Source organism: Drosophila persimilis, unplaced genomic scaffold (genome assembly GCF_003286085.1).
Source record: "Drosophila persimilis strain 14011-0111.01,24,50 unplaced genomic scaffold, DperRS2 tig00003933-arrow-pilon, whole genome shotgun sequence".
NCBI classification, from domain to species: domain Eukaryota; kingdom Metazoa; phylum Arthropoda; class Insecta; order Diptera; family Drosophilidae; genus Drosophila; species Drosophila persimilis.
The window spans coordinates 3,210,166-3,233,774 of record NW_020825706.1 but is presented as its reverse complement, the minus strand read 5'-3'; the positions used below and the strand labels follow the sequence as shown (position 1 = coordinate 3,233,774).

Sequence of the window (23,609 nt, the reverse complement as noted above, 5' to 3'; positions counted from 1 at the left end):
ACGTAATTAACTCGCTTTTGGTCTTGTTTTTCTTGATTTCTTTGGAGTACCCTACCAAAAATGAGGGGAAATTAGCTAAAAGAAACTAGCTTCTAGGCTTGGTACAGGTCTGGGTTTTAGTATAGTCGCCGCTTACAAAATGAGGTATTTTTGTGCATGCGAGAGAGGGTCACACTAAATTTAGAGCAATCAAAAGTCAATGTAATGTAAAAAGAAACATCAAAACTGTTAAAATACAAAATTAATATAAATATAAAATTAATAAAAAAATATTTAAAAAAATAAATGTAATAAATAAATAAATATGTATAAAAATAAATAAAAAATATAAAAAATTAAAGGTAATAAATAAATATGGAAAAAATAAATATAAAAAAAATATATATACAATGTACATATATAATCAAAAAAATAATTCGATTTTTCAATTTAATTTCCCTCAATTCAAATTTAATTTTCCTAAAAAAAGTATTTTTTTTTTTTAAATTTAGGGTTAAAAACAATAAGCTCACTCTAAAATAATGTTTAAGGTCATACATTTCAAGCTTTTTGTAGAAATAATATTACAAATCTACTAAAAAAAATATTAAAAATCTATTTTTTTTTGAAAACGAAAAATTACATTGGAATGAAAATTGTAGGAACACAAAAATTGCTTAAAAATTAAGTCAAATTTCAAGAAAATGTTCATATTATTCGCAGAAATTTTCTTTTCTAATAAAGGGTTTTCCCTATTCGACTTTCGGTTCAGGAAATTTCAATTATTCCCTCACTTTGTTTTTACTGCGTTTGATCCACTTTACGGCTAGGATTTTAGTTTAATTTCTTGCACTTTTCTATAGTTTTTTTCTTCTTCTACCTTTTTGAGGGGTGGATGGGGGAGGCTGAATAGTTGGCTCTGAGCTTTCGCTTTTTTTCTGTCTAATTTCTTTTGCGTTATTTTTCACATCGTTTTTTGCTCTCTCTCTCTGTCTCTCTTTTCTTTTTCTCCTTTCTCTTTTGGCGTCCGGAACTAAGTGAAAAAGTAAACAGAAATCCATTAGCTGGGCAATCATTGACGGCGTCGCCAGCGGCACCGCATCCATCTAACTGTCTCTCTCTCTCTCTTTTACACCCGTGTGTAGCCATCTCTCTCACTCTCTTTGAGTGGCAGAGGTCGTCGCCGCACTGTGTGGTTGCTGTGGGGATTTTATAAATTGCTGCCCCATCAAGGCATTTGTTCCACTTTTCCTTCACTTTTTATTTCCATTTGCCGGACGACAATTTCTCCAGCTCCATCTCAAAACTAAACTTAAATAAATAATACAAGCGACTAGCTAAAGAGAGGAGAACAGACGCCTAATCGATGTCTATTTTGTAGCCCAGATCTATGGAGGCCCGTATGTGCTCCTTGAGATTGATATAACCATTACGCAGCGATTCCTGGGTCAAGAACTCCCTGACCTTGTCCTCGGACTCGCAAAACACTAGATTGTCCGTGTGATCGATCAGACGCTGGAGTGGCTCCTGGAACCTATACAGAATCAGGAGCGTGGAACTGGCCGCATCCGCCTGACGGCACAGATCGCTCGATAGCTTCGATATGCCCTGGGCGGCAGTGTAATCGAGCCCCGTAATGCGATGTCCATCGATGACCACGGTTATACGGAAATCCGCCTGAGTGCAGGCTTTGAGGACACGTTCCCTCAGGTAATTGATGGCCGGAAAGTAGATGCCATTGCCGGGCGTCACGCGGATGTACTGCATCTCGTCGAGCTCCTCAATCTTTACCCGAATCTCGGGACGTGCCCACAGGAAGAGCAGATGCAAAGCCGTGACCACAATGCTAACAAACAGACCCACTTCCACGCCAAAGAGCACGCACACGCAGAAGCACAGCAGCCAGGTGGCAAAGTCCCGCTTCGAGTCGCGCCACAAACGCAGCGGCAGCTTAAAGTCCAGCAGCGTGATTATCGAGCATATCAGAATGGCGGCCAGTGTGGCTTCCGGTATGAAATTGAAGTACGGACTGAGATAGCTCAAGGCCAGCAGCACAATGATACCTAGGGAATACAACGAGGTACATATATATCTTTATTCAGGTTACTCGATGTCCCTTTGTGGCTTACCCAAATACAGATTTGCCATGGGTGTCTTCAGGCCACAGGCTGTACTAATGGCATAGCGGGTAAAGGCACCCGATGAAGGCATGGCCTGCACACAGGAACCAAACATATTGCACAGTCCCACGGTGAGAAGCTCTTGATTTGTGTCCACCAGGCCTTTGGGAGCTGGAAAAGACATTTAAGAGAGAGATTTTATAGATAAAAGTTGTAAAAGTTGGAAATTTCATGGATACAGATTGTTCTTCCGGGTTTAAAAGGAATTATTATGATAAGGAAAGGCCCAAGTTCCTGTATACGAAGTAGCAGAAAATGCAATAGGTCTTAGGGCTTTATCATTCTTTTATAGTCCATAAATATACGAACTTTTCTTCCGTCACAATCTTAGCTTATGACACCACAAATTCCTTCTAAGACCTTAAGAATCGACTGTCAACCGATGTCTAGACCCCTTCGGAATTACTCACTCAACTTTCCAATTGATATATTCGTGAGTATGCCCACAATCGGTATGACTATAATCCCCATATGGAGCTCCTTTAAGATCTCCCAGAAACTGTAGTTCCGTTCGGGCGTTTCCACCTCCAGACTGGGGATCGTAAAATTCGGCAAAGTGGCCAAGGCATTCTGGCTAAGAGCATAGGGTACATGGCCCGTTTGTTGCAGCCAAATGTAGGACACAATCCCCGCTATAAGAACGATCAGAGTATTTCTAGAGGTGGACAAATAGCGACAGCAGATCCTTAAGACTTTTCCATGATTTTCATTGCGAGCCACGCGTTCGAGTAGCTAGAAAAAAAGAGAGAAATCTTTAAATATGTGAGGGACGGAGTGCTTTATGGACAAACCTCAAGTAATAGGAGAAAAACTATAGCACAAATGCCCATAATGAGATCTGCCATATTCGATTCGTCGATCCGGGAGCTTAGGGTAGAGACGGAGCTTAAGAGGCCCGCCACTAAGTACTTGATGCCCAGCAATACCTTCAGCTGTGATTCGATCACCAGAATGGCAGTGGCTGAGGAAAAGGCCTTGATCACGGGCATTGAGATGAACTCAAAGATAAAACCTGTTATAAAGAAAGGAAAAAACAAAAATAATTAAAATAAAAAAAAAAAATAGTAAAAAAAATTTTAATAATTTAAAAAATTTTAAAAATAAAATAAGAAAAAAAAGCCAAGAATATTCAAATTAAAATTTAGAATAAAATAAATCAATCCCAAAATGACAAAAACCAAAATAAAATAATTTTAAATAAGAACAAAAAAATTAAAAATATATTTATAAAAATTAAGGGAACAAAAAAAAACAAAAATATTCATATTAAAATATATAATAAATTCAATTAATCACGATGTATATAAATATATGCAACAAATAAAAAATAAAAAAATAAATCAAACAAAAAATTAAAACAATTAGAATAATAAATTAATATAAAAAATACAATCATTAACAATATACATATGTATACATTTATGAAAATATATTCAACAAATTAAAAAAAAATTATAAAATTAAAAAACAAAAAAAACATAAAAATAACAAAAAATATGAATATATATAAAAAAAAAAAAAAAAACAAAAAATTTAAACAACCAATAATATGCACATTTAAATTTGTAATAAAATAAATTAATCAACATAAATAAATGTTTAGTTTGTTATTTCACATTATTTTTAATTTAATTTGTTGCAGGTTTAATTTTTAAGTGAATTACAGAAGACCAAATAAATAAACAAATCTATTAAATCTTTTAAATATAGGGAAATTATTACAATGGAACTGGAACTGGCTCCTAATCGAATCATATCATATCAGAGTCTGTAGACCTCAATTTGTGTTTTGACTTCAATGAAAAATAAACACTGCAATCCTCACCTAAAGAAGGTGCTAATTGATGCTAAATAGTGCTAATCGCATTCAAACCACAGATGAATGAATTATCATATAACTTAATAAATTAGATGCCCCACAAAGTGAGAGACCTGACGTACAACTCAATTGGTTTCGTTACGGTTCTGTCTCAAGTTCAGGGGGGAAACACTTGAATCAATTTAGCAATGAGATCACACCACAAAGCACACAGATAGACTGACAGACGGACAGATAGATAGATAGATAGATAGATACACTCACCTAATCTAAGGGCACCCATAATGATCTGCACAATGCCGCTGAGAAAAGTAAGCAGAAAAGCAAACTCTATGGGTCGCCCCACCGTAAATTGTACACTGACCAATGCCACCAGACTAGTGGGTCCAATGATCACCTTATCGATGGACCCAAACACCATATAGATCAAAGGTCCAATAAAGGCCGAACACAGGCCATAACGTGCCGGCAGGCCGGCGAGCAGAGCACAGGCCATGCTCTCCGGTATGATGGTTAGGCCCAAGGTAATGCCCGCTATAAAGTCATCGATGCCCCATTCGGTAGAGTACAGTGGTAGCCATTGGGTCACCGGCATATGACGATGCAGGCGACGTTTCCATTTGGGTATTGGTGCGGGTTTCTCAGCCTCTGTTTGGGTCTGCCTGGAGGATAAGAGGGCCTGAGCCGTTGCCTTCTCCTGGGCCTCAGCATCCGTCTCCAATTGCGGATACATGTCGCACAACACGTCTATCAGCCTCGGAACGCGACTGTCGAATGATACCGGCGCAGGCCTTGCTCATCTACTAGATGATAATGATCCGTAAATCCGTAACCGTAGATTGTCATTCCAGATCATCTTTTTTGTAGAGAGATGTTTTGCTCTTCTGTTTACCTTACATATCAGAGCCTCAATTGGCATAGTCTCTCTTACGTTTCGTTGGGTGTTCGGGTTCTCTTTAGGAGCTCTCTTTCTGGGCTGCCCGGATCTCGGGCAATAATCATATATTATATCTAAACCACAACAGAGGCTATCTAAATTATCGTTGGTTTATTAATTTGATTTGTTAATTGATTAATATCCTGGTAGGCAATATTGGTATTGATATCAATCAATGCATATTTCTTATAAGAACTGAGGTATTTCATCATAAGGAAATGTTTGAAGTACTATGTATATCATTATCTCAGCAATAATCTTTCTCTTCCTATAAGAAATATTCTCTCTGGAATGATTTTTATATACATTTTCAAGATAACTTTTCCCGTATTCCCCAAAAATTTCACCATCTTTCACCGCCCCAAAAAAAGTCATTAACCTTTATCTCTCCCGTTCTCTGTGGTTCCATTTAATGTAATTATATTTCTAGATTATTTTTTTCATTCGCACGAACATTTGCCACACATGTGGCTTGGCATATGATTCATATTTGCTTTTCGTGCCTTTTCCTTTTAATGTTCTCTGCCCTCCTCTCCTCTTGTTTGTCTAGATTTTGAGTTATGCAAATATTACAACAACAACAAAAACAAGAAACAAACTTTTCACAAATGTGTGGAAATTTTATATGCAAATTGTATATTTTTTATCAAAAGCGCGAGGGCGTGACGACACGCCAAAAAGCTAATAAAATGTCAACATAATTTTTAATGTAAATTAAAATTAAAAAGTTTCGATTGACTTTTCCACAAGCGGGAGAGTCCCAGATGGATCTGAGTCTGCTTTATAAGTGGAGTGACGTGCTCTCAATTAACAGAACACAAACACAAAAAGCAGTGCGGGGGAGAGAAAGAGGCAAAGCTTATCTCTCCTGAGCAAGCACGAACATGCCAGGCTTCGGCAGCCTGCGATCGACCGAAAAAGGAGACGAAAGACGAAAAAAAGGGTCATTGCTTGCGCTTTGCATTTGCTTATCTTCGGAGCAAAAACAAAATCAAAGGTGTTGTTGTTTTTGCACTTTGCTTTGCGTCTGTCGAATAATTGTTGTTGAACGAAGTTTGCCGTGAATAGAGCGGTAGAGGAGAGGTCCGCTTCTTTCTTATTTCATCTAGGACGGGGAGTGGCTGGCAAAGGTCCACAGAAGGCGCTCCCTCTCTCTCTTTCAATTGGAATATGCCTTTTTCAGTACAGGGCAAATATCAGACAAATCTCATACATTCTAACGTCATAAATAAGTGATAACTTTTATTAGGTACCTCTAGATGTGTCTAAAATGTGCTAAAATAATTATAGCATTGTAAAATAAATAAGTATACAGTAGAGTCCGGCTATAGCGACACTCAAGGGACCGACGATTTTACCATTGCCATGTTCGTAATAGGTTTTAAAATAAAACAAATTAATTTTTAATCAATACAAAAAGTGTAATAAATTATTTCATTAAATTATAATTATAAATTAAATTAAAATTTAAATAAAATATTGAATTAAAATAACAAGGTTTTTCAAAGAAATTCCTGTCCATCATCTAATATATTTTTAACAATTTTGTCTTTGGAAGGTTCCTCAAAGATCGCCACACTATTGTCTATATGAACATATTCAACCAGTTCTTCCTTTGAAATCGGTAGCTGTTTTTTTAGAGCTCTTGCCCTTTTTTTTCAATATCACTTGACAATGAGCTCCTGGGACCGTTGTTGGCATTATTCCGCAGAATTTGTTTCGGCACGGACGCAATAAGCATAGTCGTTATAACCGGATTCTACTGTATTCGTGAAAATATGCATCGATACAAGTTAGAACCAAACATTTCCAACTTTCTGTAGTAATAATTATCTCTAAAAATGTTTTTAATTTTTGCAACACATGCAAAATTATACACCCTGATCCACAAACCAAAACTTTTTCAAAAATTTCCCATTTGGTAATCGACTAATTTGCAATTCAAAGTCGCGACTTCAACAGTCTGCAAAATTTTAGAATTGTTTATGCGGACACCCAATCGGAACAAAATCTGCTTTTAATCACCAGCAGCCGCCGCCATTTGTGCACAGTGCGTGTCAAAAATATATAAATAAATTTTCGTAGTCCTGCCATCATCCACCCAGTCACTCACTTTATCGCTTTTGGGCAATTCGTTATGTAAACGCGTACAGGAGGATATCGGATAAAAAAAACACGATACTACCCGTATATATGCAAACAATTAGCGATAAATGGATTTGCCCAACAACAACAGGGAGTTGAAAAGTTCGTAAATTTGTACGAAATTTGCACAAAATCAATTAAACCGAAATGCAAAACATCCGCCAGAAAATCAGTAACAGAAATAGGATTTGAAATCGATGGCTAGCCGAAGGGATAATCGAATGTTATGGCAACAGACAGACAGGTAGGTGGGGGAGCCATGGGGCAGGACCAAGGGTTAATCTATAGCCATTCCCATATATTAGAGTGTCCATCAAACAATGTGGAAAATGTCGGTAATTCATGAATGACTTTGGAGAGTGTGCTTTCAGGCCCAAAACGATGGCAAAAGTATTGTACTTTTAATGGAATTTAGGCAGAATTTCACTCGGAATCAAAGCTGTAGAAAAATTAGTCGGCAATCGACGGGGCATTTCCATTGATTTCTCCTCTTTTCAAACCCCCTTTTAAATGTTCTCACGTGCTTTCATAACCTTACAAAAGATTAAGAACAACTACGAAAAAAACTATAAATGGATCTGCTAGAACTTTATAATATTATGCACTTAAAGTTATTATTTGAGGCGATTATTGCTGTGGCAGGGGCAGTGGCAACTGCAACAAATGCACGATTGCACTTTCAACGAGTGGAGGAGTAGTCCATATTTAAATGAAATTTTAAGTGCCTGACTTGTGCTGCACACGAGGCCAAGCCCCATCAAAGTGCCCCCAACAGCAGCTGTGCTTCGTTCTCTCTCTCTCTTTTACCCTCAAGTTGATTATTATTTCCGAGCACACTTCGTTGTGGCATTATTATAATGACTGTTGCAGCAAAATTCACAACGCACCTGACTCGAATACAATGTTTCTTGCTTCTAGAACGGAAGGCCAACAGGAGAAAGGCGAGGGATGGGTGCCACCCAAGGAGCCAGTAGATTTTGAGCCAACTGTTGGCAGGCGTCCATTAGACAAGGCCAAAAAGCAGCATAAGGAAAGCAGAGAAAGAGAGAGAGGGAGGGGGGAGGGGTAGAGAGAGTGTGGTTCTCAATTTCACTTTTGTTTAATATTTAAGCAGAATTTTAATCGAATTTATAGCACTTTTAAGTCACTTCCTAAACGATACATTATCTGACAAATCTCTGACGAAAATGGAATTGAGAACACGAATGGATAGAGAGACAGACAGACACACAGAAGACAGTCCGAGACGCAGGACTTAGACCGAGAAAAACAGACACACGACAGTCCGAGTCGTAGGACCTAGGCCAAGTCCAACAGACAGGCAAACAGACATTCGTCTGGGCCACCAGCTCTGAGTGGCTATTCAGCCCTCAACATCAATGTCAAAATGTTGACGCTTTTCGTTTAATGAAATTTGTAAGCAGACAAAATGCATTTGCACATTTTATGATTATTTCTATTATTTATTTATAGTACAATCCACCCACACACCCACTCTCACAGATAATACTAATTAAATACGTTGTGAAGAGGTTTTTAATCAACGTTTTTTTTTGCCAAATCACTTTCTACCGCTGGCAATCAACTATTGAGGCTGTGACTCACGGCCAGCATTTAGACACACTTATTATCGGATGTAGTTGCCCAACTGATTACTGCCTTCATGGCTGAGATGTGGTGCGAAATAGAGGCCCAATCAATTTGCAGGTAGAAAATCGTAAGAAATGGTAAGAGTCATATCATTAGAGATAGATTTCAAGGTAAAATCGTATGTTCTTTGAGTTGTTTTAACAATTGCTGAAGATAATTGGTATTTTTTGTGGTATTTTTGGTATTTTTGTGCTATTTTTGGTATTTTTTGGTTTTTATGTAGAAAAATAAAATATGTTGAAAATCTTGTGGGAAAAATTTTGGATGCCGCATACATTTCTTATATAGATTTTCATCTAGAGCCTATAGAAAATTATTTTTATACCCGATACTCAAAATGAGTATTGGGGTATATTAGATTTGTGGTAAAAGTGGATGTGTGTAACGTCCAGAAGGAATCGATTCCGACCCCATAAAGTATATATATTCTTAATCAGCATTAATAGCCGAGTCGATTGAGCCATGTCTGTCTGTCCGTCCCCTTCATCGCCTAGTGCTCAAAGACTATAAGAGCTAGAGCAACGATGTTTTATATCCAGACTTCTGAGATATGTCACTGCTACAAAACTACTTCAAAACTTTGCCCCGCCCACTTCCGCCCCCACAAAAGACAAAAATCTGTGGCATCCACATTTTTAAAGATACGATAAAACCAACCAGAATCGTAGAGAATGACCATATCTCTTAGACTGCAGAATCTAAATTGGATCGTATTATTATTATAGCCAGCATCAAGAAAACAATTTCATTTTTTCTCGCCCTGTCTCTCTCTAACACACACGTAGCATAGGCGGCTTTGCTTAGAGTAAAACATTAGCGCCTAGATCTCAGAGACTATAAAAGCTAGAGCAACCAAATTTCGTATCCACACTCCTAATATATCGGACCGAGACGAGTTTGTTTCAAAATTTCGCCACAAATTCACAAATCTCAGAAACTATTAAGGCTAGAGTAACCGAATTTAGTATCCGCACTCCTGTCAGATCTCACTATAAAACGTATATCTAAAAATTTCGCCACACCCCCTTCCGCCCCCAAAAAAGACGAAAATCTGTTGCATCCACAATATTGCAGATTCGAGAAAACTAATAACGCAGAATCATAGAGAATGACCATATCTATCCGGTTGCTGAATTTGGATCAGATCAGATAACTTTTATAGCCAAAAGGAACAAATCAATTTGCAGTGGCTACGCAGCGCCCGACGTCACGCTCAGACTGATTTTCTGTCTCTCTCGCACGCACTCTTTGTCGTGTCGTTTAATATTAGCGGCGTCTGCCGGAGGAGAGCCATACTGACTTAGTATCGGGTATAACTGTAGAGTTGCGGTGTCCGCAGCAACTCACGACGTTCCCCCTCGTTTATTATTTATTTATTATTATATTCATTATATATAATTATTATATCATTATCATTAATATATTCAATTACTTAAATTTTAAAATATAAATCTTTAAAAATTTTAAAACAGATTTTAATGAATTGTAATGATTTCTATATGGATTTCAGTGATATTTCAGATAATTTCGACTTAAAGAAATATAATAAAATAATTGTATAATAATTGTATTTTATTTTTCTGATAAATGCGAATAAAATTATTGTTTTTGTTTGATTAAATCCGTTTTAGTGATTGCCTTAAACGGAACTGTATCTTATCAAATCATAAGACTTTTTTTTCTTAGAAAAGTAATTGTTTTTAATTTTTAAACAGTAGTCAAGGCCTTATGGTTAGCCTTTAGTTCAGCAATAGATTTAATGCTAATAAAAATTTAAGAAATTCAAAACAAAATTCATAGAAATGACATCCCATAGATCGACAAACACCATCAGAATTCCCGGCTTCTTTCCGATTAGCACACAAAAATTACGAGCCCCAAGGAAATATAATAACTTTCCCCCCACCGCCAACAATTTTCCAACGCCAGCAACAAATATAATTAAAATTTTATCACACGCCAAAGCAAACACACACCTGGCGCCTAAAAAATAAAGAAAAGCGAATAAAATGCTGGGGGAAAATCATAAAAAATGAAATTCAAAAACTCGGAATTAAACGAAATTTTATTATTAAGTGCACACACACACGGAGAGAGGCACGGCACGGCCCGGCACACACATATATTTTTATTGAAGGCGTGTGGCACCGCCGCCTGTGCGTACGCGTCTCAAGTGGCTTCAAATCCCCCCCTTCCCCATGCCTATAATAATCTTCTGCAAATATTACGTATACGTATAAGTCGTGTGTGTGCCACGTAGGCGGCCCCAGAGACCTCCAGCGAAGAGCTCGAAGAAGTAGGCAAAAAGGCGGCTTTGATTTTTAGTTAGGCATCGACGGCGGTCTCGTCGATTTTTGCCAATTTTGACATCCTTACTGCCAGCCGCATTATTTCCGCCACCTGCCACGCCTACACACCGCCACGGCCCTTGTCTGCTGGGAGTTTCGATTGAAAATTGCTCCGGCTGTAGGTGGCCAAACGTGCCATGGATTCCAAATGAAACGTGTGTGAGTGCAGGGGCAGTGGCAGCAGTTAGAGAGCGGCACTGTTCCTGTAAAAGTAAAATACTCATACGCCGCGTGAGCCATCGCACATTTTAACGTCCTCCTATTTGCCAGAGGTTGTTTGTGTGTGTGTGTGACTCCGTTAGGCGTAATTTTAATGGCTCAAACACGATGCAAACACACAGATAGAAACACAAACACTCACGCACAGACAGAAAAAGTTGAATGAAGATAGTTGGATTGCTACGACTATGAAGATACCCAGCAGTCGATAGGGTCTGTGTGGTCTTTGTATAAAGACTTAAGAGGTTGGAAACAGTATTGGTACAATTAAAGGACTAGGCGAATGGATACTTTAAAGAGATCTTTGGATGTTCTTTGCCTAATTTTGACTAAAGGACTTGTGGTATTATAAGAAAAGATTTGTGGAAACGTTGGATAAAACTCGTAACTACTGATATATTCAAACCAAAATAGATTTTCGGAGCATGATGGTCTTTCTAAAGGCTTTCCTAATGAGTCTTTTAGTTTGGATAGTCTTTCTTGTCAGAAAGGGTACTTCAATGATTGCTGGAACTCCAAGAGATCGACACCTTTAAGAGGGGCTAGAACTTCAAAAAGAAAGGGGTTTTGGTTAGGGATTATAATAAAATACTGCGATACTATTTCTCAGGGAATATATATTTCAATCGGTAAGAGGAGATTTCCATGTGCCCTATGGCTATGAAATTTCGACGGCAGATCCTCCATTAGTCGAAATTTCATAGCCATAGGACACATGTAAATCTCCTTGTACCGATAGAAATAAGTATTTCCTAAGCCATCTCTTATATCTCTTTATCATGTAAAAAGGTTTTCCGTCATCGTCGTCGCCAGATAATTTACTAATATCGGCGGGAACGAGTGAGCCAGGGTAGGCCCACGATCAAAAATAGTCTGCAGGGGGCCTGCCGCATAGTGCATTCTGTATATAATTTATATTGTTTTTATTTTGAAATTAAAGATTCTGGTATTTTTCGGTATTTATGTAGAAAAATTAAATAAGTAGAAAAAAATATGGGAAAAGTTAAATATCTAAAAAATTCTGGATGCCATAGAAATTTCTAAAATATAGTTTTCTTAAGGCTCTAAGATCATTCGCTTATCTACATTTAAAGGACTAGGACTAGACCTGCCTTCCACCCGTTACAAACATACCCCTCCCCAAACCGAATATACCCTTTCTGATGCTTCGATTATTGCCGGGCTATAGGGAAAGTTAAGGCACGGAAATCAAAGTGTATTTGGTGGAATGGCATCCGGAAAGGATGGGTGGATGGAGGGATGGAGCGAGGGACACCCATGTAGGTGTTGTACCGGAAATTTAATTGTGTGCGTGCTGGCGCAGTCAAATTTCGTCCTTCGCTTCGTTTCGGCTTGTTTGTTTGTGAAAAAACAGGTGTAAAAATAAAAACTAAGGCACTCCCAGGCCAGGCCCATTATTGTGTTTGCATTTTGTGTTATATTTGCGTTTATTTTTATGATCATGTCGCTCGTTACGAATAATGCCGTGGAGCACACGGACAAACACACACCCACACCCACCCACGGATAGATAGCAGGGGGAGAAGGGGAAGCGAAAATCGACAGCAAACAGTGGAAAAGCCTTCCGAAATGGATTTACAGCAATTTGCGCCATTTTTACCCCCCCTCTCCACCCCCGCAGTCACACATTCCACTTAATGCTCTCGTTCTCTCTATGACTCTGTGTCGCTTTCTCCTTTCTCAAACTGTAATTGGCATTTAAAATAATGGCTGGGATTGCTAGAGGATGTACGATATAGTAGGACGTAGTATCACCTCGTCCTTTCGAAAGCTATCGCTCCCTTCTTTTACAGGCTCTCATCCCGTTCTGTGGTTTACGGTCGCTCGAACTTAATTAATTGTTTTAATTGTGAATGTGATGGGCTGTCAAAAGGGGATTCACACGTTTTGCAGGTGTGACTCTTGGAGAAAGCAAGGATAGACAGGAGGAGGAGGAGGGGATGTAAGGGAAAAAAGAAATGGGTATAGGAATCATAGTGTTTTAAGGAGGCATAAGAAGTATTGTATTACCAGGCGAAGAATTTTCTCTAGGGGAAACATTTTAAAGGTATTTTGGAGGCTACTGTTCAAGGTATTTTATAGTATTTCTTGCACGGTTTTTTTAAATATATTTTGGGGTATTTTTTGTTATATTTCAAGGTTTTATATTTTATTCAATTTGTATTTGATTTTTTTAATCTTATTTTTAATGATATTTCAAGCTTTATTTTTTAATGTATTTTATATTGTCATGGGTATTTTTTGTGATAGTTTTAAAGTCTACTTTTCAAGGTATTTTATACAATTTTTATACGATTTTTTATGATATATTTGAGCCTATTTTTAATGATATTTTAAGTTATACTTTTAAAATTCTTGTACAATATTTTTTTAAGAGTTTTTTTTTATGATATATTTTAGGGTATTTTTTGTGATATTTTGAAGTGCACTTTTCAAGGTATTTTATACAATTATATGACATTTTATGATATATTTGAACCTATCTCTAATGATGTTTTAAGTTATACTTTTTAATGTATTTTATAATATTTTCCCAGGCGTTTTTTTGTTGAGCTTTTTAAAAATATATTTTAGTGTATTTTTGTGAAATAATTTTTTCAAGGTATTTTGCGGTTTTTATTCCATTTGAGCCTATTTTTAATTATATTTTAATTACTATTTTATGTTATTTTTGATGATATTTGTGAGGGTACTTTTCCACAAAAATTGTATAAAATTTCTAAATTTCTTTATTGTCTATTATATAGTGTTTTCGATCATATTTTAAGGTTATTTTTTTATAGTTTTTTTACTCCTGTGCCAGTTCCTCGCTCTCTCTCTTATTCTCTTTTCTCCTTTCTTCCAGTGTGGCTTAGTATTTAAGGGTGAATTTTAATTTCTGCCATGTAACACCCCTTCTCTTTCCCGCTCTCTAGCGTTAGCTCTCTCCCAGTGAGACTCTTAACAAACATTACTTTTCATTAGATTTCGCACGATACTTAAAGATACTTTCAAAATTGTCTTTCAATATTTTGTGTTTTTAAGATTTTTTTTCGGTTAAAGCATATTTGAAAATACATTGAAGTACAAGCATTGAAAATATTTGAAAAATAAATTCTATGTTTGTTTTAGCATCATCTAACGAAAATTATACTTATTTTTCTTAGCAAGCATATCATCTGGCACACTTTTTCCGCCCTACCCTCAACTCTCTTCCCAGCAGATCTCTTACATGTCTTACAGGTCCCAAAATTACCTCAGAAATGCCCTCTAATCCTTAGCCCTTGATACTTGATACACTTTCGCTTGAAACTGTAACCGTAATTATTATATCTTATGCATTAGGCCAAAGGCCAAAACTAAAGACAAAAACACAGTTCCATTACGCACAAGACACCAAGTTCATGGAGGCATAAATTATGGGACCATAGGCGGCGTCAGAAGGGGGTTTCATACCTCCTGCTGGGGGTAAGCCCCTGCCTATTGTCCATGAATATTTATGGGCAAAGCAGAAGCTAATAACCAGAGCCCCCCGAGAGAGAGAGAGAGAGAGAGAGAGAGAGAGAGAGAGAGAGGACTACAAGTATCTCATAGATGGCCGGCCGTACAACTGTTAATTGAATGTAAATGACTAAGGACCGCCCATTCAATTACCTCCCCCCAAAACACAACCTGTGGCAGCCCAAAAGCCCAAAAGATCTCGATATATATGCTGTATAGTATTATCTGTTACCTTTGTGTGGGTGAGGAAAATCAAATCATGTTTTTCCTGCGCCAAGTGTTGGGGAAATCTATGCAAATGCTTCGAGGGTCATGCAATTTTCTTAGGGCCAGAGCATCAGCATAAATTAGGGACACTAAGGGAAGACGGTTTCAATCAAAAGCGAAGACTTATCGGGGTATAAAGAGGGTTTTCTCTCAGTGTAAATGAGTAGCTCTCGAGCCCTGGCACTTGACTTGTCGAGTGCCATGGAGTGCCAGAGGAACTTGTCTAAGATTTCAATTTATATGATAACATCTGAGGGCTCTCCACCCTATAATCCCCACACACCCCACTCGTTCTACCCCCTCTCTTCCTCTCTCCACCCCCCAAACTATAACAAATCTACCATTTTTGAAGTGAAGTTGAAATGAAATGAATGTCTAAGCAAATTTTCACGGTATAAAAACTTGTCTCTCACTCTCAATCCATTTGGCAATTCATTAGCCACTCCCTAGTCTCCTCCAGGGGGCGGGGGAGGTTCGGTGGGGGGTGGTGGGGAATTGTATTGGTTTTGCTTTTGACTGAAATGTCAACGGCATGCGGTGTGTCGTGTCGATTGGCTGCCCTGCAGTGACTGGCAAATTAATTAATAGTTTTGTCTCCCACCTTCAGTCCTGTTTCTCTCTCTCTCTCTTCTCCTGTCTCTGTCTCTTTCCCTATCCCTGTAACTCTGCTTCCTCCATCTATCTATATCTGTGGCTTTTGGTTTTCTAAGCACTTTGAGTACCCCACATTGTAGAGGAGGATTCTGTAGGACGATTGCTATTAGCATTGATTGGAGGCGTCCTTTGTTTGTCTGGCATTTGACCAAAATCCCCAACTCTCTCTCTCCCGCTCTATCTCTGGCCTCTTGGACTTTGTTGCGGTCGGAGTTTTGGTTCCTTGGGTTTGGGTTTTGCTTCTGATTCCTCTGGCCCTTCTCCGATGGATGGCTCGTTTGATGATTAGCTACTTGTGAGTGTATAATTATTGGCTGTGTGTGTGGATGGGTTTCTGCTTGTGGCATTACAGGCATGTCCTCCACCGGAGATCGAGTGGTGTAAGATATTCATAGTACCTGATGGGTAGTCTTTTGGGTGGAATTTATCCCAAATTTTTATGGTTATTAGAGGATTTATGTGTGGGACAATTCAAGGAGGCAATTATAATGAATGAAAGTACATTGAAATCCGTTTTAAAAGTAGAGGTAGAGGTTTAGGGTTAGAGAATTTTCTTGGGAGGCGCTAGGAGAATATCTGCGGGAGAGATTTTCGATTTTGAAGAAAAATCTATCAACAGGGAAACCACTCCAAGAGGAAAACTCCCTCCTTAGCAAAAAAAAAAAAGATCTAAAAAACATTTTCTTATCTTTTGCAGAAAATATTCAAAGTTGTGCGACTTTATATGGCAATACTTCCTTGAATAAAAGTTTATAGATTATCATTTTTCAATCGATTATATGTGTAAAAGCTGTAGACAAGCAATACCGAAGTTTCTTTAATATAAAATCAATAAATTATCTATAAAATAGGTCTATAAATATGTTATAGATATACCGATGATTAAGATATACCGGATTACCTATTATTTGTCAATCTATATAGTTCTTAACGATTGTGTTGTTTATTAATCAATATATTATCGATAAGCTAGCCATATTTTGTATATAAATAGTAGACATATTATCGATAAAAGATCGATAAAAAAATGGTGTGTATGTCTTAACGATTTTCATTTGGATTAATCGTTATATTTTAGATAAGCTATCGATATTTTGTATATAAATGATCGACATATTATTGAAACATTATCGTTAAAAGATCGACATATTATGGAATTGTTATCGATAAAATATTCGATCGATTAATAATCGAAATTAAATCGAAAAATAATCGAAATGTCATCGATAAATAATCGAAATATAATTGATACATCATCGAAATTACATAGAAAATAAACTAAATGTTATCGATAAATAATCGCCACGTTATCGGTTAATTATAGATTTACTATCGATTCATTATTTATATGTATATAGTACCGCTTCAAATTCACTATTTTATAGATTTTTTTTATCGATTTAGTTTAAATTAGGAATCGATTTGTTATCAATACATTTATTTATATTAAAGTGAAGCAAAGATAACTTATCAATATATTATAGATTTAATATCGATTCATTATCTATATATGATATCGCTAAAAAATGTACTATTTTATAGATTGTCGATCGATTTTGTATCAGTTCAATATCGATATGCTATCGATCCAAAGATAACTTTCACTCTCTACAAACTTTTGCATCTTTTAGTTGATTTTCCCCTAAGTTATGACAACATCTTCTTGTGGGGGGGCTTACCTTGTGTATCCGATACTTTTGTGTCAAGTAGTGGAAGGGGGCGTTCTTTTGTGTTATTCTTGGGCAACAGATTTTACAGCTACTTAATCGATGTAAACTTGATTTCAAGAACAACAACAGCAGGACGGAGCACCCAACACCGAGCAACCAACACTCGGGCAAACAATGAAGAAGATTGTAAGCAAACAATGTAACCAAATTGTGCCAACAAATAAACCGAAGACAGTAGAGGGTGGAGAAGCTACCAGCCGGAAGGAGGCGGAGGTTGGAGGAGGACGACAGAAGAAGCCGCGGGTCAAGCAGCAACAAAAGAATCCATCGGGTGAGAGGAACAAAAACAGAGCTCCTTCCTTGGGTGTAAATGCCAGAGCGTTCAGTGATTTAGTGGCCTTCTGTTTGCATAAGTGTGGGTTTTGTTTGCATCGGTTTATTGTATATTGTATATCTACGGGCGAATGTGTGGGTTGATTGGGTTGAAGGCAGAATAAATAAACATGAAATCAGCAACAGCTCCCAAGCTGAAAGCCCCGATAAGTGTATAAGCAGAGTGGCAGAGGGATTTTGTATCTGATTTGAGGAGAGTCTTGAGGCGAGTGGGGGAGAGGACTAAACAAATCACAGAAAGCAGTCCGAGTATGTTGAGTGAGTTGTCTACCCACCCCCCCAAAAAAAAAACCACTCCAGTCATGACAATTAAGTGACTGGTGGATCAGGCAGGTGACAGGAGATTTTAGGAATAGTTGGAGTAGATTTCTCTAAGCAAAGGCCAAGGCCAGCCTCTGCCCAGTCTCCTACTCCTTCTAATCTAATCAGCTATAAGTTTTTAATCATAGAATTTTCTACTCTGTCCTACCGCAAATTCAATCAAGTTTCTTTCCCTAAAAGTGCGGCTACCGAGGCTTGTAAACCACTTGAACTGGTTTCCTAATCACATAATGGCCCTAATTAGGGTGTAAAAAGTATAGCTATAGATAAGCCAGCGAGGCAGTAATTAAACGAAACAGAAATCGAATCGCAATGGCTAATCAGCTGGCAGTTGGCAGTTGGCAGGAAACCTTTGCTAGACGATGATTGATATGCGACCTGGCTTGTACACAAAATTGGCAACACATAAAAAGGAAGATACGATACGACAATGTATCTGTGGAATGTGTACCTCCGAAGAGTCATCATAAATTTTTGTTATCTATTTTTTTTGTGTGTCTTTTGGGCCATATCTTATCGGGTATTTTGTGGAGCTACAAGTTTTTAGCACTGATTGGAGGGAGCTTCTCATCATTCTTTATCGAGCTACAGATTGTGTGTGTGTGCGGGTGTGCGTGTGTTGGGTTGGGTGGAGCGCTCTTCGGTTCGGTCTTTTATTGAAGGAAGTTTTTAAATTAAACTAAAAACTAAATAAAACAGCTGACGTCATAACTTAGGCAAGGGCTTTCTTTTTTGTGTGTTATTTTTCTGTGAAATCTACATTTGATTTGGAGCTGTTTAGGCCTTGAAGATCAGAGCCATGGCCAAAGCCACAAAGCCAGCAATCATGGGCAGCGTCTGACTGGCAGAACTGGCATAGCATCTAAGGGGGGAAAAAGAAGGATTAGAACTGATCTTAGGCAGGATCTTGGGGCAGGGTAGGGGGGGGCGGACTCACCCAACTTGCGTGACATTGCCATAGGTGCCATTCTGGAAGTTGCTGTAATGCAGAGAGGCATTGTTATTGGCCGTCGCGATGTCTGCCGCCGTGTAATTGCTGCGCGCCAGGATAAAGCCATAGCTAGTGCTGACATTGCTGGCATCGGTATAGCCGCAACCCACTAGATAGGTATAGTTGAAGGACAACAGCTTGATGTAGACGCCCGCCTCGTTCACGCCGTTCTTCTGGAAGGTCACATTGTAGCCGGCCGTCGAGGGGACACCTTCAGCGCTGGCCACCAGCGTAATGTTGGCCTTCTCGCTCACATCCATGTAGAGCGAGGGCTGGTTGCTCGAGTGGCTAACATTGACCAGAACATTGGTGTTTTCCCACAAGTCCACATTTACTTGGATGCAGGACACATCGGCCGCAGGATTGCGGGCAACCTCGAACCACTGACCCGCCAACTAATGATGGAAAAGGAACAGGCATTAGCTTTGGGTGGGCAAGGGGGCGAGGAGTGTCTTTTCACTTACAGCCGAGTCGTTGAAACTCAAACTGCTGGCAATACTGCTGCACGAGGCGGGAGAGGCTGGAACAGTCTGTCCCTGCACCACAGACGACGACACAAGGACCGCCGCCACGATGGCCATACAAATCATCACACTTTTGCACATGATCTTTCTCTCTTTCTCACTACTTTCACTGGTATCTCGTACTTCTTTCCCGGTTCTACTCCGTTCGTTTTCGCTGCAAGTGCGTCGTTCAACTGAGCTCGGATTCCGCACAGAACTTGCTTTTATAGCCATGTGTATCTTTTGTCCCATTATCGAACGTCTGCACCTAGAAACACACAGATACCGATACAGTTACAGATACAGATATACAGGGTGTATTCAGTCACCGATTTACGTACATCTGATGTCCGTTATCATGGCCCAGACCGAGGCATGAGTAATCTCTTAAGGCTTAGGGAGCTATCAGTTTTGTGTTTGTTACTGATTTTCCATGTTCTTTTCGGGGGCGCTACCTGTTGAAAAATTCCCTAGACGTAAAGCTCATTGACATGGCCACACGATTTTCCAGGAAATTATGAACTTGTACCGAAATAGATCCATTGCCTAATTGATTCAACAAATTCGTTTGCCCGCACTGAACCCGTTAACTTTCCCATTATAAAGAGCGACTATCTTTACGGTTTCTTTTTTCTTTCTATCTATTATTGTTGTTTACATTTGCAAATCAGGCCTTCATATATGCCAGGAAAAACGGCATGAAATATACGATTATACAATAAAGATATATATTTATTTCACTATATTTTTCATGACTGTAAGGCTTATTATTTTATATCTAAAAAAGTAGAGCCTACAGGTTTTTTTTCTCGCAGGATTCCACATATTACAAATTACCTAAGATTATTGGCTTATTTTGTTGTAAAACCTGAAGAAACTTTGTAAAAATTTACCTTTAATTCTTTAAAAATTCATAGTTTTTTCCCCTGTTCTTTCTATGACTTTTGCCATTACTCATCCTTCATAAAAAGTGTATAAATATTTCTTATCAATAGATAGCCTGACATAAAACCCCGACCTGTATTTAATTGCAGTCGCACACGTTGTATCTAAATCTTTTGACGATCTACGAGCCCATCCCTTGGTGTCTCTCCCCAGAGCATCGCACATGTGATTGTCTCAGACCATGACTCAGATTTGGCGACATTAAAAATAAAAAATAAAACAAGAAATCGGAAACGCAAAAACCCCGTAGCAGATAATGACACTATTCTGTTGTTGCCTCTGATAAATGGCAATCAGAGTGTGCAGAAAGTACAGAAAACAAGACGGGAAAGAAAGGAAGCTACTGCGCGACGAAGCCTTTGATACCCTCAGCGATTGATCGAAGCGGATATGGTACTTAAATAAGTAGTACACATAAATTGTATCGAAACTAAAGAGCTAGACAGTAGATATGACTATATTCCCCTGAGTGTGGATGCTAAAACAGCTCAAGGACGCTTCGATAGTTGATAATGCGAGTACCCTCCGAAAGGGTAGTTTTGATCTATGTTAAGTAAGGCTCTTTGCAGTCGCTTTGATCAGTTTTAATTTTGGATTAGTGTTGATTCTTTTCAGTGTTGATTAATGTGTTTCAGTGTTGAGTAGCGCTTTTAGAAGCCTTTTCAATCAATTTTACAGTTCTGATAAACTTTGATCGATGTTAAGTAGCGCTCTTTGAAGGTGCCTTTAACAGATTTAATTGTGGTTCAGTGTTGATTAATTCTCTTCAGTGTTCATTAATGTTTTTCAGTGTTGAGTAGCGCTGTTAGCATTCATTTCGATCAGTTCTAAGTGTGAATCAGAGTTGATCAATATTCTCCAGTGTTGAGTAATGCTCTTAACTTTTTGAAAAGTGTTGGTTAAGGCCAATAAAACTAATGAAATGTAAGTAATGAAAAGGTTTGGGTTTAATTGAAAAAAAACATAAAATGCGAAAACACACACTCCCTCTGCTGTTCTTTATTGCCCGAAAAGTGTTGAACAACGCTTCAATCACTTATAATCTACTAGCTTTTCACTTGAACAAACCCACAATTCAAATAAGATTTAATGACGAGCCTCCAGTAGACACAAAAGTCCAGTCACAGCCAACAGGAAAACGGAGATCATCGTCAGGGGATTGGCACTGCTGGGGGCATAGCAACTGGAAAAAACAAAACTATGACCATAAGATATAATGGATCGACCCGAATACATACGTTGCGCCCTGAGTGATCGCGGACATGCTGCCGTTTAGGAAGTTGAAGGGAAAATTGGCTGACGCATTGCCCTCGAGTTGGTTCAATGTATCGGTGCTGGGTGTACGATCTCGGGTGAGGACCAAACCAAACGATGTCCCATTATCCGTGGCATTGGTGTAGCCGCAGATGAAGGCAAAGTCCGTGTAATCGGTATTCAGCACCTTGAACAAGGTGTACGGCGAGTAGTTGGGTGGATTCCAGTACGTAAAATTGTAGCCATCTTGTTCCTCTGTAAAGTTCGCCACTGTCAGGGTGGCGTTCATCGTTTGATTGACCCACGGATAGTCCGGCGATACGCCATAGGTCGTGGCGATTAAAACATTATCTTTGGGCTTATCCAAGACGGTAATATTCACTTCAGTGCAGAAATAAGTGGTGGATGGCAGACGGGCAACCTCCCACCAAATGCCAGCAAACTACAGAAGGATATTCGGGATTGTCTTGGGTGTTATACGAGTATGTATGGATCCTGCGGCACCATCTCTCCCTCACCTTATCCAAATCCAAGGCAATACTTGTGCTCAAATTGCAGGCCTTTACAACATCATTTTGAGCTACTGCGGTGTGATCCCCCAGCAGTACGACCAGCAGAAGGCAGACCACACCCAAAACTTGACTCTTGGGCAACATTATGCGTATATGTTGCTTGTAACTCGGCCTCAGATCAGCGACTGAGGTGGCGACCAGTCACGAACCCAACGAGGATTGTCATGCGCACGACGTCAGTCGGTAATCAATCAAACCGTGATATCTTAAAGCTCTCCAGTTCAACGATGATAAACCATGAGTCACCTGTGTTGGATAATGTCCAGACTGCAAAGATCATTTAGAATAGTAGCTCTTCTCTTAACCTGCTCTCTAAATATTTGCTAGCATTAGCTTAATCGTTCTGTCTTGTTATTTCTTGGAATTATGGCACTTTGTATGAGTGACATGTGATTGTCCGTTGAGTCCATCAGTGTGGAAAGTCTGGCCCGCAATTAGCCCGCCCACTGATCTGATAATTGTGTAACTTGTGACTGCGATATCTTTCTTTTTTTTTGTGATAAGACCCCTCGAGTGATTGGCAAACAATTCAAGAGCATAGGTCTCGCCATATCGATTTGCTCATTAGGGGTACTTTTGCAACACAGATTGGACCTCAAATCTTGGTCTAAACCACGGGTAGTGCAGTAGTTTTCAATGGCCCACTTTCGGGAGCCTTCTGTACTAAAACTTTAAAGTTGAAACTTCTTTAAACAGTGTTGAAAAGCACCTCTCAGGGGAGACGATTATGTTAACGTCTTCATGTCTTCACATGTTCACTTGTCTTCAGGCTCGTGTCTTGTAAGCTCTCAAACACCTCTATATCGCATTAATTTTAAATGTCTTACAAGCTCTTTCGTGCAGAGAGAGAGAGAGAGAGCGAGAACTTTTGCTGACACTTTTCCAGGTACAGTTGACACACATTTACCGTTATTCGGCCATAGGCTTTTGTCTTGGGAGTCGTTTCGTTTCGTTTCCCTTGCTCGCAAAACTTTTGCCAAAAAAGAAGAGTTTTTGCTACTACAAGGGTGTATCTATTATTTAATTAAAACTATTTCGAGTTCTCTCTGTCGTGTAGCGATATGTGTAGGTGTAGGTGCAGGTGTGTGTGTGTGTCTAAATAATTTAATTGGGGCATGTGTGAAAATTTTGTATTGAATGACAAAACGCTCCTCTGCCAAGCACAACTTTTCGAATTGTTTTCGGTGCAGTAGAATGTTATTGCAGCAGGGGGTTTTCTGCAGGTGGAGAGTGTGACCCCGTAAACTTTTGATTAACACAA

The 23,609-nt window shown here is 38.7% G+C and overlaps 3 protein-coding genes across 3 annotated transcripts; all 3 read right to left on the bottom strand.

Annotated features, from left to right (window-relative positions):
* Window positions 1–675: 675 nt before the first annotated feature.
* LOC6594236 (sodium-independent sulfate anion transporter) lies at window positions 676–4,711 on the bottom strand. Its single transcript, XM_002019934.2, has 5 exons — window positions 4,243–4,711; window positions 2,951–3,171; window positions 2,570–2,891; window positions 2,109–2,270; window positions 676–2,042 (listed from the first exon to the last, which is right to left on the bottom strand). Exons 1-5 carry the CDS (start codon window positions 4,709–4,711, stop codon window positions 1,339–1,341), a joined length of 1,878 nt encoding a protein of 625 aa, XP_002019970.1. The 3' UTR covers window positions 676–1,338.
* A 13,991-nt stretch (window positions 4,712–18,702) lies between these two features.
* LOC6594235 lies at window positions 18,703–19,762 on the bottom strand. Its single transcript, XM_002019933.2, has 3 exons — window positions 19,539–19,762; window positions 19,021–19,469; window positions 18,703–18,945 (listed from the first exon to the last, which is right to left on the bottom strand). Exons 1-3 carry the CDS (start codon window positions 19,677–19,679, stop codon window positions 18,861–18,863), a joined length of 675 nt encoding a protein of 224 aa, XP_002019969.2. The 5' UTR covers window positions 19,680–19,762; the 3' UTR covers window positions 18,703–18,860.
* Window positions 19,763–21,491: 1,729 nt separating this feature from the next.
* On the bottom strand, window positions 21,492–22,468 carry LOC6594234. Its single transcript, XM_002019932.2, has 3 exons — window positions 22,295–22,468; window positions 21,761–22,218; window positions 21,492–21,705 (listed from the first exon to the last, which is right to left on the bottom strand). The coding sequence occupies exons 1-3, from the start codon at window positions 22,430–22,432 to the stop codon at window positions 21,609–21,611; spliced, it is 693 nt and encodes a 230-aa protein (XP_002019968.2). The 5' UTR covers window positions 22,433–22,468; the 3' UTR covers window positions 21,492–21,608.
* Window positions 22,469–23,609: the final 1,141 nt, after the last annotated feature.